The sequence below is a fragment of the Tachypleus tridentatus genome, chromosome 3, assembly GCF_004210375.1.
Source record: "Tachypleus tridentatus isolate NWPU-2018 chromosome 3, ASM421037v1, whole genome shotgun sequence".
Lineage (NCBI taxonomy): Eukaryota > Metazoa > Arthropoda > Merostomata > Xiphosura > Limulidae > Tachypleus > Tachypleus tridentatus.
In genome coordinates this window covers 38,650,779-38,669,016 of record NC_134827.1, presented here as the reverse complement: position 1 = coordinate 38,669,016, position 18,238 = coordinate 38,650,779, and the positions used below count along the sequence as shown (strand labels likewise).

Below are 18,238 nucleotides of genomic sequence, written 5' to 3'. Positions count from 1 at the left end.
ATCTAACACCTTGAGCTGTGATCATAGTGTAGTAATAAACACTAACCATGAACTAATTATAGTAATTATTATATCGTGATCATAGTGTAGTAATAAACACTAACCATGAACTAATTATAGTAATTATTATATCGTGATCATAGTGTAGTAATAAACATTAACCATGAACTAATTATAGTAATTATTATATCGTGATCATAGTGTACTAATAAACACTAACCATGAACTAATTATAGTAATTATTATATCGTGATCATAGTGTAGTAATAAACACTAACCATGAACTAATTATAGTAATTATTATATCGTGATCTCACACTACACTTGTATGTTAAAGCACTGAATGGTATCATAGAATTTGTCAACTCTTTACTTCTGTACAGATTGGTTCAGATAAAACAACCCTTTATTGTTAGCAAGTTTATAATATTGTTATAATAAGTTTCTCTCCCTTCAGCCTCTTCAGCCCCACCTGACCTACGGACCAATAAAAGGATATTACGTGGGTTACAAGGTACATGGAACAGTCGATTCTTACACTTATAAAACTTTAAACGCTGACGAACTCAACCAACACCTCACGTGCGTTCTGAAAAACCTCCGAAGACTCACTCGTTACAGCGTTGTTGTCCAAGCTTTTAACAGTAAGGGGGCAGGCCCCCCATCGGACGAGGTTATTGTACTCACCTTAGACAATGGTAAGTAAACTGGCCTGTGTTCGAACCCAATGGATAAGAATGTCTTGGCGACTATACATCCGACGAACCTTATAACACAGTTGTTCTATTCTAATACTCGCGCGATTCTAGGGGTCAAGTGAACACTGGCAAGAAAAATGATTCTAATTTTGAGATTGTTTTGTACTATTTCCCCTTCATTCAAGTGTTGTTTTTTTTTCTTTCCAAGCACTGTAGTCCGATTCTAATTTTTATGTTACTTTCACTAGGTTACGTCACTCCTTGTCTCAGGGGTAAACTTGAAGACTCGTAAAGCTAAAAAACCGGGTTAAATTACTACGGGAACCATCGTAAATGGCCCATTGATAGTTTGTGTTGAACCAGTATTTTTATATCATTCACAAACAAACAAAACTATTTTAAATTAATTTACCCTGATCTCTATCTGAACTTTTATGGAATTATCACACATCCGAACATAATAATTGAGGTTGTATTCAATCATATCACATTGACCTTTAGTAACAGTGTCATCTCGTTGCAGCTTTAGTAAGGTTTGTTTCCTTTCTTTTATTCTGACTTTTGACCACAGGAACAATTTCTTATTGCTGTCCAAAGATATTTGGTTATAGTTTTGTTGATTTATCATATAATGATCTTTCCATTCTAGTCAAATATAACATAATTATCTTACAGTGTTATTTATATATAATCAACTTTTGTTATTTTATATTGATTTCCGGTTACAGTTAGGTTTTGTTGAGTTATCGTAAACTAACTTCCGGTTACAGTTAGGTTTCGTCGAGTTATCGTAAACTAACTTCCGGTTACAGTTAGGTTTTGTTGAGTTATCGTAAACTAACTTCCGGTTACAGTTAGGTTTTGTTGAGTTATCGCAAACTAACTTCCGGTTACAGTTAGGTTTTGTTGAGTTATTGCAAACTAACTTCCGGTTACAGTTAGGTTTTGTTGAGTTATTGCAAACTAACTTCCGGTTACAGTTAGATTTTGTTGAGTTATCGCAAACTAACGTTCGGTTACAGTTAGATTTTGTTGAGTTATCGCAAACTAACGTTCGGTTACAGTTAGATTTTGTTGAGTTATCGCAAACTAACGTTCGGTTACAGTTAGATTTTGTTGAGTTATTGCACTTGCACACTGATCTCCAGTTACACTTAGGTTTTGTTGAGTTATCACACATTGATTTCCGGTTACAGTTTGGTTTTGTTATCACACACTGATTTCCGGTTACAGTTAGGCTTTACTGAGTTATCGTAAGCTAACGTCTGTTTATTATCAGGTTTTGTGGAATTATTGCACACTGATTTCCGATTACAGTTAGGTTTTGTTAACATAAAGTTATATCAGATAACGTATTTAAACAGTGAACTTTATGAGATAAATCATGAACATTCTAATATTATTATACTTTTCCTTTCAGATCCTCCAACCACTCCAAGACTATCGGTGACATCTGTAACTTTCTCTTCTATCCAGGTCAAATGGACATTGCAAACAGCTGACAGTGCACCAGTCTCTGGTAAATATCACAAAGTTTAGGTACATTCGATTAGTTGATGTGTGATGTTCAGGTGTGTGCTAAATGCCTAAATAGGTAATTATTCAGTAGAGAACACGTGCGTCTCTTTTAATTCGTGTTGTAATAAATAATTTCGATTGGCTGTAAAATAATCTGCTTCCACCTTTTTCTCACGCAACGTATTAACAAAAAAAATGTAATATTTTAAAATAAATAAAAACGTGAACTCACTTCTTCACTTGTGAGCTTTAATTAAGTTTTCATTTCAAAAACAAATCCTAAAATTATTTATTTTCATATAAAGAAACGATTAGAAATTAAATAAAAACTTCTGTAATTCTCTGCTAGATAATAGTTCGAATTGTATAATGAATTCTAATAGTTACAATTCTACTGTTACTCACACTTATGTTTTTAACAGGTTTCATTCTGAGTCACAAGCGAGGTACGAAAGACTGGACTAAGACACGCCTACTCAGCGATGCCCGGATGCATACCATCTATGGTCTCCATTGTGGCACACGTTATGACTTCCTCATCGTGGCTTTTAACGACGTAGGGGAAAGTCTACCTAGTGATATAGTTCACGCGAAGACCAAAGGTGCAGGTAATTATTATAATAATTTTAAACGTATAGATGTTGTATTTGTGGTTTCACGTCAAAAATAATAATGTACGAAACTGGAGGAACTGATAGTTATGTGGGGTTATAAAGTGAAGTGTATGATGTGGATTTGCACTAAATAAATGACTAAAGTTGTCTACAGGGTAGTACAAAATAATTCGAAGAAGAGAAACCTCACAAAAGGTGTTATTCAAGTAAGGGAATTCTTTATTCCTAAGTATGGCTAGGTGGTTAGGGTGTTCAGTCTGAGTGTCGCGGGCTCGAACCCCCATCACATCAACTATGTTCGCCCTATTAGCCGTTTCGGCGTTATATGTCGAGGTGAATCCTACTGTTCGTTAGTAAAAGAGTAGCCAACAATTGGCGGTGGGTGATGATGACTAGGTGCCTTCCCTCTAATTTTACACTACTAAATTAGGGACGGCTAGAGCAGATAGCCCTCGAATAGCTTTGCGCAAAATTCAGAAACAAACAATCTTACTAGCATCGTTTTTTTCACTCGTATTAATCGTGTTAACTTACGTTTATCAGTAATGTTTATTTGATCAAATAAGAATTAGTTTTCTATTATAAAACCTGCTGTTACGTTACTCCAATAGTTGTGTTTAGTTTGTAAAATAAACATGTGGTATGTCTTATATCAGAATGAACCTGTAAGATATAAAATTAGATTAACGCGTGTGTGTTTCTTATAGCAAAGCCACATCGGGCTATCTGCTGAGCCCACCGAGGGGAATCGAACCCCTGATTTTAGCGTGGTAAATCCGAAGACATACCGCTGTACTAGCGGGAGGCTAGATTAACGCAGTTCTTCGAATATAAAGAAAATATGATTGAACGTCGACTGTGCGTGGTGTTTATTAGCTGCATTCCCTTTAGTACAGTGGCTGTCCAGCTTTCTCTTCCACTGACTATTTCAGCGGGGCAAAAGATCCCCTAGACCACCGACCGGCTATATCCTACTGTCTAAAAAAAGCCCTCATACCCCCTTTATAATCTGCGAAGCACTGCTCTATCCTCTAACGACTGGCGCGAAAGGTGCACGAGTTGCTTAGCGCGCAATTAAAACAAAAACAAAACCAACTACAATTTCTTCTTCTTGTCAGCACCATCGTCTCCTTCCCAGCATGCATTTATTCGAGTCAACATAACAACTGCAACTTTACATTTCACGGAGTGGGACAGTGGGGGCTGTCCAGTATCATTCTTTGTTGTTCAGTATAAACCGGAAATCAGCCAGGAGTGGACAACAGTGACCGACAGGATCTTTCCTCGCCAGTCGACGTACCGAATAAGCAATCTGAACCCCGCCACCTGGTATCAACTTCGTGTCGTAGCCCACAATGACGCAGGTTCCACCAGTGCTGATTACAGCTTTGTTACTCTACCAGTGTCAGGTAAAGAGACATTTGTCCAGTTTACTTTGACACGATCAACTTAAAAAATTTAACTATAACTTTTATTTTGAAATCTTTTCTTTATGAGTGTAGTTAAAGACCAGCAAATCACTTAAAGAAAATTAATCAAACCACATCTTGTTAAACTATATAGATATAATAGAACTGTCTGTTGTATGTCCACATAACTATTTCGCAGAATGTGGATGGATCTTCGCCCAAACTAGTCTGGAAGTTCATTGGTTTCATGTTATGATACGTACATACAAACTTGCGGTTTGTGTATGTTTGTTTTACAGTTACGTATAAGGAAAACAATTTTTCGTGTCCCAAGATAACCTTTCATTAATTCTGAATTTACATGACTTTCGTCCAAAGAACTGGTAGCAGTTAAGAGAACAAAAATATCATAGTAACCAGTGTCGACACATCCACGTGATCTTCCTCAGTTTCATGTTGTTCTAAAGATAACGAAACATCAAGACTTCTGATAGTTTGTTCCGTTTGCTGTGATTTTTTGTTCATATCTTCATTATTCAAAGTCCCAGGCACTGACCTCAAACTTTAACAAATGTTCTATTACACGTCAAATGGACATCAACTAATGTCCCGGATTAAACTTCAAACGTCTTAGTTTTCAAGTTGTAAAAGTGGGTACTCCTTTATCCTACCCATTTGAAAGAACTAACAAATTAACTAACTGGTTATTCATGAAGAATCGAGATACTTATCAAAGTAGATAATCACCAGAGAGTCAAGAGCTGTTTTTGCTATAAACCACACAGGACGAACACAACTGACTATTCGTCTTATTGAAGTGTTTAATTACCCTGGCAAAGTTCAATATGTGTAGCCTACAATACAGAGAATTATACACACACTCCAACTTAAGCCTTTCAAGCATGTAAACATTATTCAATGCACAATATTGTATCTCGTTTCTTACACTTCGAAAATTTATGTAGAAACGCAGGTAATATTGCTGACATTAGAGCTAAACCAAATAAATATTTACTGATGAAAGACAATACGTTTTAAAGACAAGTGGTACAAATAAAACAGGAAACTCATGAGAACCAGTAATAATGGAGATCGATCAATATACTTTATATAATGCTCTAATCCCAGTTTTAGGACATTTATCACGCCTTTTAATACCTCTTCCAGTTTGATCCCAGTTTAAGGACATTTATCTATTTCTTCCAGTTTGATCCCAGTTTAAGGACATTTATCTATTTCTTCCAGTTTAATCCCAGTTTAAGGACATTTATCTATTTCTTCCAGTTTGATCCCAGTTTAAGGACATTTATCTATTTCTTCCAGTTTGATCCCAGTTTTAGCACATTTATCTATTTCTTCCAGTTTAATTCCAGTTTTAGGACATTTATCTATTTCTTCCAGTTTTAGGACATTTATCTATCCTTTAACCTATCTCTTTCAGCTTCTTAAGTCTACCGTTCTTTTACAGGACAACCTTCGTCCACTATACGGGTCAGTTCCCCTCCATTCTATACCAATCTGGCTATCATCGTCCCCGTTGTCGTGACGTGTATTATCCTGATTATCGTTGTCGTCGTCGTATGTAGTGTTACTCGAAGGAGGCACGGGAGAGGGCATCATTATGAAGGTATGCTACATCATCTGACGCCATCTTCCACCACTTCAACCATCTAGACATTGTCTATCTCTATGTACACATATGTGACTGTTATTTCCATTAACCACCAGTGTTTCTACACGCCTATATACTGTTGTCTTTATTTCCCTAGACACCAGAAGCGTGCAAAAGGAAGTGACCACTGAATCCGTCCCGATGTGTGAAGTGGAGACGAAACCCACTACCAACCCCATATACAGTAGAGCTAAGGATAGTCTTTATTATCCCTCCCCCTACGCTACTAGCAGAGTGCCTGTGTGCCAAAGAGAAGACCGGAGCAGCGGAGACAGCAGTAACGAAGGACGCCCTCTGTCGGACGACAAGAGAATTTATGATGTACCCTTTGCGGTGAGGCAGGTAAGAAGAAGTAACTCTCTACCACTCAACTCATAACAGAAGTTGTGGTCGTTGATTTAAGTGTAGTTAATACGTCAGCCAACCTACGTTTTCGTATTGCTTTTTTAAAGACTGCCCACTCCAGTGGACTCGGCCACAATGACAGAAGAAGTATCCAGACCCATGACGTTGGTCACCTATACAGTTTCCCAGGTATACCCGCAGGTTTGACAAAAATAAATGTACTTTGATTTACTGAAAATAAAAAGCAGTCATTTCTATTCTATAGCGTGTAAGGGTTTTCATAACAGATGTAAAAGCTAGTTCTAAAATATTAATATTCTAAACTCTTATCTTAAGTTTTTAGCGAACTCGTACGACTTAAGTAAAGCCATTAAACGCAGACTTTCAAACTTGATTATTCACAAAACAATATTCGCGTTCTGGTCCTTCTTTGTCCACTAGTTTCACATGGATGAGCAGTAGGTTTAAAGGGTCATAAACCTAAAATCGAGGGTTTATCATTGTGATGGTCATGGTCTCAGTACAAAGTAAATCACTTGATGACACTGGCCAAACATTTTAATTTTTAAATTTGGAAACTTTGAGTGGTCTCACATGAAACGATATGAACGACATTAAAGGATTCTCTAAATAAACGGCTCAGTACTCAAAGAATGTTAACGTGTTTATTTCGAAAAGGAAATAGTTCTTGTTCAGTTTAAACTGATTAACTGATAATGGGGTCTAATCATTTTTTACATCAGTCAACTAGTAATCTATATAATGTGTATCTAAACCTACTGATTCAATATATTATTACATGTAAACTTATGTAGGTATGTATAACGTTTTACCTTTGAAATGAATATCTGATATTAAATTTACAAATATTTAATTTATAATTTTTAACCAAGGAGAGCGGCCTACCTCTCAACCTCTGCTACGAGAGTATAAATCACAGCTATCAAGCCCTTGGTCTAACAGTGACCTGGACGACAGCCTAACAGTCAATCTGCCTCATGGGAAGACATCATCTACCGCCAGGTGGCATGGAGGTTCCAAACAAGGTGCAGGCAATGATCAATTCTATTGGAATGGGTAAGAGGGCTGTATTGGCGGGTGAAATCAATCCATAACCCAGAATCACCAAATAGCAAGCGTTTTTAACAGAGCTTGTGGGAGAAACAGAAATTATATAGGATATGACGTCATAATTAAATGACGAATAGTTTACAAGCATTTTGATTCTCGCTAAGGACACAAAGCCAAGATTTTACTACTTAGTCTATTCATGTACGAACGTTATTTTACTGGTTATCAGTTACCATGGTCTTGCCTTGAAATGAGAACGTAAAATGTATTGTTTCTGATAGTCCAGAAAATAAATACAAAAGTGGAACATAAAATTAAAACAGGATCGCGAAATGATCCTATCAGATGTCGTGAAGTAGGCTTAACTTTCTTCAGAAGCACTTTGTACGATCTATTGTGATGCTTGTTTTATAGTTTCAGTTATATAACGAAGCCTATCTTTGGCAGTGTTTTGAAATTTCGAGTTTCAATGTAGTCAAAAGAGTTGGAAGAGTGAGAGATATGTTTATTGGCTTTTTCTATGTAACATGTATAATTTTTTATTAAAACGGCAAAGAAGAATCATTATGATTAACACTTGTTTTTATTGGTTCACAGCTAAGTCCATTTATTAATGACAATTTCTTGGAATTCTACAATAATTTCAAAAGCAGTCACAAAAAATCTGTTCTTTACTTGTTTTTGATTAGGTCTTGTTTGTTCATTTTTTTTAATTATTTAAACTTGTGTGTCTTACTGTTCGAGATGGCATTTGCTGCAACGTTTTTTGGCAAAATATGTACTCGATTTCAAAAAGAACATACCTTGATACACATTCGTTTTGGAGAGCTTCAGTTTCCAACCTCGACCCTTTCTGTTACTAAAGATTTCTGTTGTATATATCCTCTTTCGAGTGAGAGTAGACAGCAAATACTGAAACACGGAATCTTGTCACAGTTTATCGTATGGGTTATCCTTTACCAGTCAAAATTTTGAATTATATATAATTGTCATGTAGTACTTTAGATCTGGAAATCAAGACTGAACACTGTTACTGTTGTATGATTGTACTTTTTTGAGCACTAAGCTGATGTGTTACTGTCTGATTGGTTGGATGGTAGCCAATCACTGTGTACACTATCAACTCAAGGCTGTAACATAAAATAACCGAGGGAGAAATCTCATAACATTTACATTTTACATGTATTATATTCACTGTTACCATAATTAGGTCAAATACTGTATATATATAATGAATTAAAGATTCGTAAGACGTCAGAAATTTGATGTTGCATTAGTACACACACACACACACACATCACTCGCTAAGACACCATTGTACAAGGTGTATGTAATACTGGACCTAGATAAAAGCTTCTTGTTCACCAATTCAAGATCTCTTAGGTATCTAGTAAGGGAAATCCACCACAATGCCATACTTATGAAGGAATACAATAACACTTATCTGTTGTCAGTTGGGAAGCTGAGTTACTTGGAGATCCTGATTGAATGTGTAAAAAGTTTACATATACTGAAGATAAATATGTTCTTCATAGAAAGAAAAGGGTGGAGAGTATAAGAAGATAAAATTACAGAAAAACCATCATAAATTTAGAAAAATTAAATTAACTGTTATGAAAGAAGACTTGGAAGGTTATAGAATGTTAAGAATGTTGATGAAACGTGAAATTATGACATCAAAATGATGTATAAGAAAAGATTGACTGAAAAAATTAATAGTAAGGATTTCTTCAAATACCTTAAGGTTAAAAACACTTAGACTTGAGGGATGATAAAGGAAGTCTAGTATCTGATGATTATGAGATGGATAGGTTAATAAATTTTTATTTTACTTTGGAATTTTTAACTAACAAATATTTAAGTGTTATTCCACATCTTAAACAGTTGATAAAGGGAAGCAAGATGCTGGTTACAAACAAATCGGGAAGTTTAAAAAATGATAAAGCTTTTGAGCCAGATAATATTTTTCACTTGCTATTATTTTAGCCATGGCTGAATGGCTTATAGAACAGTTCTAATGTTATTGGTTTTTTTTTTTGTCATCTGCAAACTTTAAGCACACAAGCTCTGTCATCTCTTGACTGGTATTGCTTCATTTTGCTGGCAGTCAAAAATACAGCTGATAAAAAAATGAAAACAAAGGTCTTATAAATCAGTTTACTCTAATCCTGCCTAAACAAAATTTCAAGTGCTGCAGCTGTTAATGATTTCCTCTTGTTTGTAAGTCCTCAAATAGTGGGCAGGTATGAGACAATTGGAAGTTAAATAATGTCCCTTTTCAGGAGAGGTAATAAGCATTGTCCCAATAATAATAGAGCCACCACTCTTATTTCAGTTATGAGGAAGTTTTGAAAAATCTGTTAAAACATGCTTTGCAAAGTCATTTAACAAAATTTAGAATGTTGTTGGATAGTCAACAGGGTTTCAGTCAGGGAATTCTTATCTTACAAATCTCTTGACATTGTTTGAAAATGTTACTGCTTGTGTAGATGAGAGGAAGAGTGGGGATTTGGTGTAACTATATTTTCAGAATCCATTTGACAAGGTGTAATATAAGAGGCTTGCAAAGGGTTTTAGCTACTGGGGTTAATTTAACTAATTGGATAGAAAAGTGGCTTGACAGAAAAACACTGAAGTCTGTAACAAACTGAGTTCAGTCAAACTGGGTTAATGTCAAGGGTCAGTCTTAGGACCTTTGCTCTTTTTGATTTACATTAATGACACAGATGAAAGAACAGTCAATAAATTACTTAACTTTGCAGTTGATATTAAGATCTTGGGTGTTGCTGGCTGTGAAGAGGATGATGCTGATTTACAAAAGAATTCTGATCATTTAGGGAGTTGGGTAAATAAATGTCAGATGGGTTTTAATTATAATAAATGCAAGATAATACGTGTGGGTTATCATTTGAATGGGGATAGCATTAACAGTGTTATGGAAGAAAGGGATATTGGTATAATGGTTTATCATTCTCTAAAGCCATCCAGGCAGTGTGCTGTTGCTAATGGTATGGCAAATAGGATTTTAAGTTGTGTCCACAGAAAAGTTCAGTACAAGTCTAATTTTATTGTATAAGACATTGTTCAGACCTCATTTGGAGTAATGTGTTCAATCTTGGGTAACATAATTAAGGAAGGACACTGAATTGTTTGTTGGAAAGTGTGGAAAGGAAGATATCTCTTGGATGTAGGGGTTGTCATACAAGGAGAGGTTAAGATCTCTGAAACTGTGTTGTCTTGAATAAAGAAGAAATGATCTGATTTACGTGTTTAAGATTGTTAAGTGAATTGATAGCACTCATGCACACTTTTTCATACTTAATAGTGAAAATAGTAGGACTAGGGGACACAAATATATATTTTAACAGGATAGGAGTTACCTTTGACTAAAACAGGTTTATTTTTTAAAAGTTTGGTTGGCCTTTAGAAAGAGTTATATTTAGATAAGTTTAAAAGAAGCTTGGTAATTATACCAATAGAAATTACTGGCCTTGATGTACTTGATAGCTTCACTTTAATTTAGAGGATGGGACAGCTAAAACCAAGTGTCCAGGAATTACTATGCACTTGTTGACCCTCATGAGCTATTGCTGAGTTTCCAGAACACCACTGAAAGCTCAATATTACATTCACATGTGCAAGATGCTCAAAGAGGATGTACATGGTGAAATTAGCACATACAATATTAAAAGTCTAAAGGAATTTACCTTCACATTGCTAAGCCTAATATTTGTTTTAAAGAAGTTTCCAAGAACTATTGTTTGCTTGTAGATAATACTATTTGATTGGAAAATCAAAAGACATTGCAGTGCGTGATTTTGAGTAAGTCACCTTCCATCTAGTCTATACATTCAAAGTTCAGGATGGCGAAGTGCAAACAGTCCTTGTATAGGTTTGAACAAAATTCTGAAACAGGTAAAACTGATGAATGACCAACAAAATAGTAGTCCTTCAATTACATTGAATAAATAATCTTTGATCATTCAACATTAGCCTGTCAATTACATTGAATAAGTGTTCTGTGATCATTAAACATTAGTCCTTTAATTACAGTGGATAAGTGCTCTTTGATCATTCAACATTAGCCTTTTAATTACAGTGGATAAGTGCTCTTTGATCATTCAACATTAGCCTTTTAATTACAGTGGATAAGTGCTCTTTGATCATTCAACATTAGCCTTTTAATTACAGTGGATAAGTGCTCTTTGATCATTCAACATTAGCCTTTTAATTACAGTGGATTAGTGCTCTTTGATCATTCAACATTAGCCTTTTAATTACAGTGGATAAGTGCTCTTTGATCATTCAACATTAGCCTTTTAATTACAGTGGATAAGTGCTCTTTGATCATTCAACATTAGCCTTTTAATTACAGTGGATAAGTGCTCTTTGATCATTCAACATTAGCCTTTTAATTACAGTGGATAAGTGCTCTTTGATCATTCAACATTAGCCTTTTAATTACAGTGGATAAGTGCTCTTTGATCATTCAACATTAGCCTTTTAATTACAGTGGATAAGTGCTCTTTGATCATTCAACATTAGCCTTTTAATTACAGTGGATAAGTGCTCTTTGATCATTCAACATTAGCCTTTTAATTACAGTGGATTAGTGCTCTTTGATCATTCAACATTAGCCTTTTAATTACAGTGGATAAGTGCTCTTTGATCATTCAACATTAGCCTTTTAATTACAGTGGATAAGTGCTCTTTGATCATTCAACATTAGCCTTTTAATTACAGTGGATAAGTGCTCTTTGATCATTCAACATTAGCCTTTTAATTACAGTGGATAAGTGCTCTTTGATCATTCAACATTAGCCTTTTAATTACAGTGGATAAGTGCTCTTTGATCATTAAACATTAGCCTTTTAATTACAGTGGATAAGTGCTCTTTGATCATTAAACATTAGCCTTTTAATTACAGTGGATAAGTGCTCTTTGATCATTAAACATTAGCCTTTTAATTACAGTGGATAAGTAATCTTTGATCATTAAACATTAGCCTTTTTAACTACAGTGGATAAGTGCTCTTTGATCATTAAACATTAGCCTTTTAATTACAGTGGATAAGTAATCTTTGATCATTAAACATATTTAATCATTACAATTTCATTAAAATATTATGTTTTATACAAACTACCTGTAGATACAATTCTGGACACCAGTGAAAACTCATTATTACATTCCCATGATCAAAATGGCATAAAAGTGCACATAATCACATATAACAATGAAGATAATGGTAACTACCAAGATGATGTTCTGTCTAAACTGTCTTTAAAAAAACAATTACGAAGATGCTAGGCCTAACCTTTGTTCAACATTATGTATGTAAAACTAGACGGAGATTCTTATATTGAAGCCTGTTATCTAAATTGTCATATTCAATTATATAAAAGGCTTAACTTGTTTTGTTTCAAATGGCAGAATACTCAGTCGTATTTAAAAATCGAACATAAAGGTGTTGACAGGCTGCCTTCTCTCAAGTATATCTTAAAACTTAAGAGACGGATAGACAGAATTGCCCTCGAATTTTGAAAAACAAATTAGGAAAGGTAAAAATTCTTGCAAATATTATATGCTACTTCATATTATGTTTCCAGAAAATAATCCAACTACTATCCGCTCTTTGATTTTATTCTAGGTTTGAAATACAGATATTTGTTCCATGAGTCAAATTTCAAAACGTTAGGCCTATATCTAGTCAAAAGGATATACAGCTATGGATCCAAGGTTATCTACACAAAACAATGATGACGTTAAAACTAGCATTACCACAGCAATAATGAATTACAGCTCTATCGTTTGACTTCAGACTAACTTCAGAAAATTTACTTTTATAACTTTTCATAACGTGTTTAGATTCCATTATACTTTTATGAGAAATTTCTACTACGGTCTTTTAAGAGATGTTCTATCAAGTCGTGACATCTGTCGATCGGATGTTTCATACGTTCTACTCTAAATTATAAAACAAAATATCCAAAAATAATTTTAGAAATCCAGCTTCACATAAAAGATGTGTGTATCGAAAGAAACAGGTAGTAAAGTGATATCTGATTATTAATTCTAGACTAATTTAGTGATTTTATCACACCTTTACAAAACTAGAATGATAGGCCTAACGTTTCTAGTTCTTATGTATCTGATATGTAAAGAGTTTGTTCTGACCGAAAGTTTTGACGATTTACATAGACTTGTTACGCTTCATATTCGGACATTATGTTAATAAAAAAAATATCAATTACATCATATTTATGAATACATGTGTGTGTGTGTGTGTGTAGATACACTACGTGGCCAAAAGTATGTGGGCACCCCATCTAATTAGTGGGTTGGGCTATTTTAGTCACACCCATTGCTAACAGGTGCATAAAAACAAGCATACAGCCATGCAATCTCCACTGACAAACATTGGCAGTAGAATGGGTTGTACTGAAGAGCTCAATGATTTTCAACGTGGCACTGTCATAGGATGCCACCTTTCCAACAAGTCAGTTCGTCAAATTTCAGCCCTTATAGAGCTGCTCTGGTCAACTGTAAATGCAGTTATTGTGAAGTGGAAACGTCTAGGAGCAACAACAGCTCAGCCACGAAGCGGTAGGCCACACAAGCTCACAGAACGGGACCACCAAGTGCTGAAGCTCCTAGCGCGTAAAAATCGTCTGTCCACAGTTGCAACACTGACTACCGATTCCAAACTGCCTCTGGAAGGAACGTTAGCACAATAATTGTTTGTCAGGAGCTTCATGAAATGTATTTCCATGGCCGAGCAGCTACACACAAGCCTAAGATCACCATGCACAATACCAAGCGTCGGTTGAAGTGGTGTGAAGCACAATGCCATTGAACTCTGGAGCAATGGAAACGCGTTCTTTGGAGTGATGAATCATGCTTCACTATCTGGCAGTCTGATGGACGAATCTGGGTTTGGCGGATGCCAGGAGAATGCTATCTACCTGAACGTCAAGTGTAAAGTTTTGCAGAAGAGGAACAATCATCTGAGCTGTTTTTCATGTTTGGGCTAAAATCTTTAGTTCCAGTGAAGGGAAATATTCATGCTACAGCATACAATGACATTATGGAGAAATGTGTGCTTCCAACTTTGTGGCAACAGTTTGGGAAAGCCCTTTTTTGTTTCAGCATGACAATGCCCCCGTGCACAAAGCGAAGTCCATAAAGACATGGTTTGCCGAGGTTGGTGTGGAAGAACATGACTGGCTTGCACAGAGCCCTGACTTCAATCCCATCGAAAAATTTTAAGATGAATAAGAACGCCGACTGCGAGCCAGGCCTTCTCGCTCGACATCAGTGCTCCACCTCAGTGACGCTCTTGTGGCTGAATAGGAGCAAATTCTCGCGTCCATGTTCTAAAATCTAATGAAAAGTCTTCCCAGGAGAGTGGAGGCTGTTATAAGAGCAAAAGAGGAACCAACTCCATATTACTGCTCGTGGTTTTGGAATGAGATGTTCAACAAGCATATATGGGTGTGATGGTCGGGTGTCCACATACTGTTGACCATGTAGTGTAGTTATGAGAGAGAGGATACATGACAGAGATAAGTAGGAACAAGAGCACAAGGTCAAATATTGAAACCAGTGTCTTTATACAGCATCAAAAAATACACTGAACTTTTAATCTAAGTGTTATTTCCAGGTGCAACACCAGAATATAAGCCTAACCTTCATAAGCCTTTTTAATTTTAGTTGTACTAAAAACCCGATTACCGAAGCTAAGCATCTTTTTTCATCATCAACTTAATAAGCCGAAGTTGTGTGTAATATTTTTAGTTCCAGGTGTAACACACACACACACACACACACACCAGATGGCTGACATAGTAGGTAACTCTTCAAAACCAGAGTACTGAGCCTAATTGTTAGTACAATCTTAATTTCAGATACGCTAGGTACCCGAAGATCGAGGCTAGGTATCTCTACAGCACCAGAATACCTGACCTAATGAATGAAGAGGAAGACAGTGAAACAGAATGTGATAGGGACCAGCTTCTCGATGACTACCCTGGTACGTGAAAAAATAATAAATGATGTTAAGATTTTCAAACTTACACAAAACTCAAGAGTATGCAAAAAGTGTTGCGAGTTATTCTAATTTGTACTTACAATTAGGTAAATACAATTGTTCAATGACAGTTTGTGTTCATACCATTAATTTGGGAAAATTTATTATGCGCTACAATTTTAGCAAACACAAAAACACTTTTATCAGCTGCTTACTATATTTCATAGAAACCAAGCTTAATACATGTTCCAGTAATCTGACTGGCTCAAAGAGCGTCATTCAAAAGCGCTGTAGGTAATTTTCAAGTCACAGTTATAGTAACCATATTAATTGATTCGCACCGCCGTGTTTCTAAAAATCAATATAATTATATAGATGATGTTAATAGAGACAGTTTAATCGATCGTTATAAAAAAAATATGAAAACGTTGAAAAATAAGTCACTTCGCTAGGGAAATTAGCATAGATTGCACGTACAAAGCGACTAGTGTTTACAAGAGAACAGTATATAATTATCAAATAACCATAACATAGACTCCACATGCACAGCAGACTAGTGTTTACAAGAGAACTGTATATAATTATCAAATAACCATAACATAGATTCCACGTGCAAAGCAGACTAGTGTTTACTAGAGAACAGTATATAATTATCAAATAACCATAGCGTAGATTCCACGTGCAAAGCGACTAGTGTTTACTAGAGAACAGCATATAATTATCAAATAACCATAACATAGATTCCACGTGCAAAGCCGACTAGTGTTTACTACAGAACAGTATATAATTATCAAATAACCATAGCGTAGATTCCACGTGCAAAGCAGACTAGTGTTTACTAGAGAACAGTATATAATTATCAAATAACCACAGCGTAGATTCCACATTGCAAAGCAGACTAGTGTTTACTAGAGAACAGTATATAATTATCAAATAACCATAGCGTAGATTCCACGTGCAAAGCGACTAGTGTTTACTAGAGAACAGTATATAATTATCAAATAACCATAACATAGATTCCACGTGCAAAGCAGACTAGTGTTTACTAGAGAACAGTATATAATTATCAAATAACCATAGCGTAGATTCCACGTGCCAAGCAGACTAGTGTTTACTAGAGAACAGTATATAATTATCAAATAACCACAGCGTAGATTCCACGTGCAAAGCAGACTAGTGTTTACTATAGAACAGTATATAATTATCAAATAACCATAGCGTAGATTCCACGTGCAAAGCGACTAGTGTTTACTAGAGAACAGTATATAATTATCAAATAACCATAACATAGATTCCACGTGCAAAGCAGACTAGTGTTTACTAGAGAACAGTATATAATTATCAAATAACCATAGCGTAGATTCCACGTGCAAAGCGACTAGTGTTTACTACAGAACAGTATATAATTATCAAATAACCATAGCGTAGGTTCCACGTGCAAAAGCAGACTAGTGATTACTAGAGAACAGTATATAATTATCAAATAACCATAGCGTAGGTTCCACGTGCAAAGCAGACTAGTGATTACTAGAGAACAGTATATAATTATCAAATAACCATAGCGTAGATTCCACGTGCAAAGCAGACTAGTGTTTACTAGAGAACAGTATATAATTATCAAATAACCATAACATAGATTAATTGACATGTAATAATTATTGTCGTTACAGTTGTGCCAGTTTTTTGAGAACATATTCATATTCATGATTTAAAAATTTCAACAGAAATATGTTTATGTTGATGTGTCTTACTATTTCAGACAAATTTTATCTCGAATAGTTCACACAACATCAGTGGCATGTTGTCTTCTGTTATTACATTTTCAGAGCGAGCGTTAGATGTGATTTGGCTTTCTTAAGAATTGTAAACATCGTATTGTCAAATAATTAATTTAAAATAATGTGGAAAGAAGATAAAAAATATTCATCGTTTTGGTTAGATGCGTAACGAGCTTCATTTCATTTTTACTTTGGATTGTAATTATTGTAAGAACTACTTGTGTTTTATGTAGCGTAACTTACTCTGTAACAGTTGATTAATCTGTTATCTGGATTCATTTTGTAATATGTAGCTTAATCTGTTATCTGGATTCATTTCGTTATATGTAACTTAATCTGTTATCTGGATTCATTTTATTATATGTAAACTTAATCTGTTATCTGGATTCATTTTATTATATGTAACTTAATCTGTTATCTGGATTCATTTTGTTATATGTAACTTAATCTGTTATCTGGATTCATTTTGTTATATGTAACTCAATCTGTTATCTGGATTCATTTTGTTATATGTAACTCAATCTGTTATCTGGATTCATTTTGTTATGTGAGACTTAATTTACTATATATGTATTTATATTATATTATATTATATTGCATATTATAAATATATATATGTAATATTAACCCTTTTTTTTAAATTAGAATAGTGATTTCCGGTTTCGACCTCCGTGTTTTGTCAAAATGTCTTGTAATATAACATCTGAGGTTAAAACAATTTCAGTTTCGATAAGTATTCTTACATATGTTATACAGAGGTTTTAATACGTTATATAATTATAGAGCTTCAACACGTGGTTACAGTCCATGTCGCCACGTCTAGTCAAACTCTGACTTATTGGTTTGTATATTGAAAATCGTTTTAATACAAGGCTTTTAACCTTTTGTATAGCCCCAATTATGATCTTAATCAAAACGCTTAAACCATTTTCATTATTATCCGATAACCTGACATTTATACTCTTCCAGAATTCTTGGAAAGAAGGGAGACACCTACCACTTTGCCTTCGGGAGACAAGTTACTCTCTATCCACCTCTACATGCCTCTGACCTTCGACTGATGCCTTCTTTGGATACGACGTTTTAAACCGACTGTTGTTTCTCTTT

The 18,238-nt window shown here is 35.0% G+C and overlaps 1 protein-coding gene across 1 annotated transcript in view; it reads left to right on the top strand.

The window, feature by feature from the left end:
* LOC143245805 (cell adhesion molecule Dscam1-like) overlaps positions 1-18,192 on the top strand; it is a 73,253-nt gene extending 55,061 nt beyond the window's left edge. The window contains exons 17-26 of the mRNA XM_076492058.1: positions 458-698; positions 2,119-2,217; positions 2,639-2,824; positions 3,949-4,239; positions 5,708-5,866; positions 6,009-6,253; positions 6,364-6,445; positions 7,150-7,333; positions 15,232-15,356; positions 18,101-18,192. Of these exons, the coding sequence (XP_076348173.1) occupies positions 458-698; positions 2,119-2,217; positions 2,639-2,824; positions 3,949-4,239; positions 5,708-5,866; positions 6,009-6,253; positions 6,364-6,445; positions 7,150-7,333; positions 15,232-15,356; positions 18,101-18,192 (1,704 nt within the window). The remainder of the gene's footprint in view (positions 1-457; positions 699-2,118; positions 2,218-2,638; positions 2,825-3,948; positions 4,240-5,707; positions 5,867-6,008; positions 6,254-6,363; positions 6,446-7,149; positions 7,334-15,231; positions 15,357-18,100) is intronic.
* The last annotated feature ends 46 nt before the right edge of the window (positions 18,193-18,238 follow it).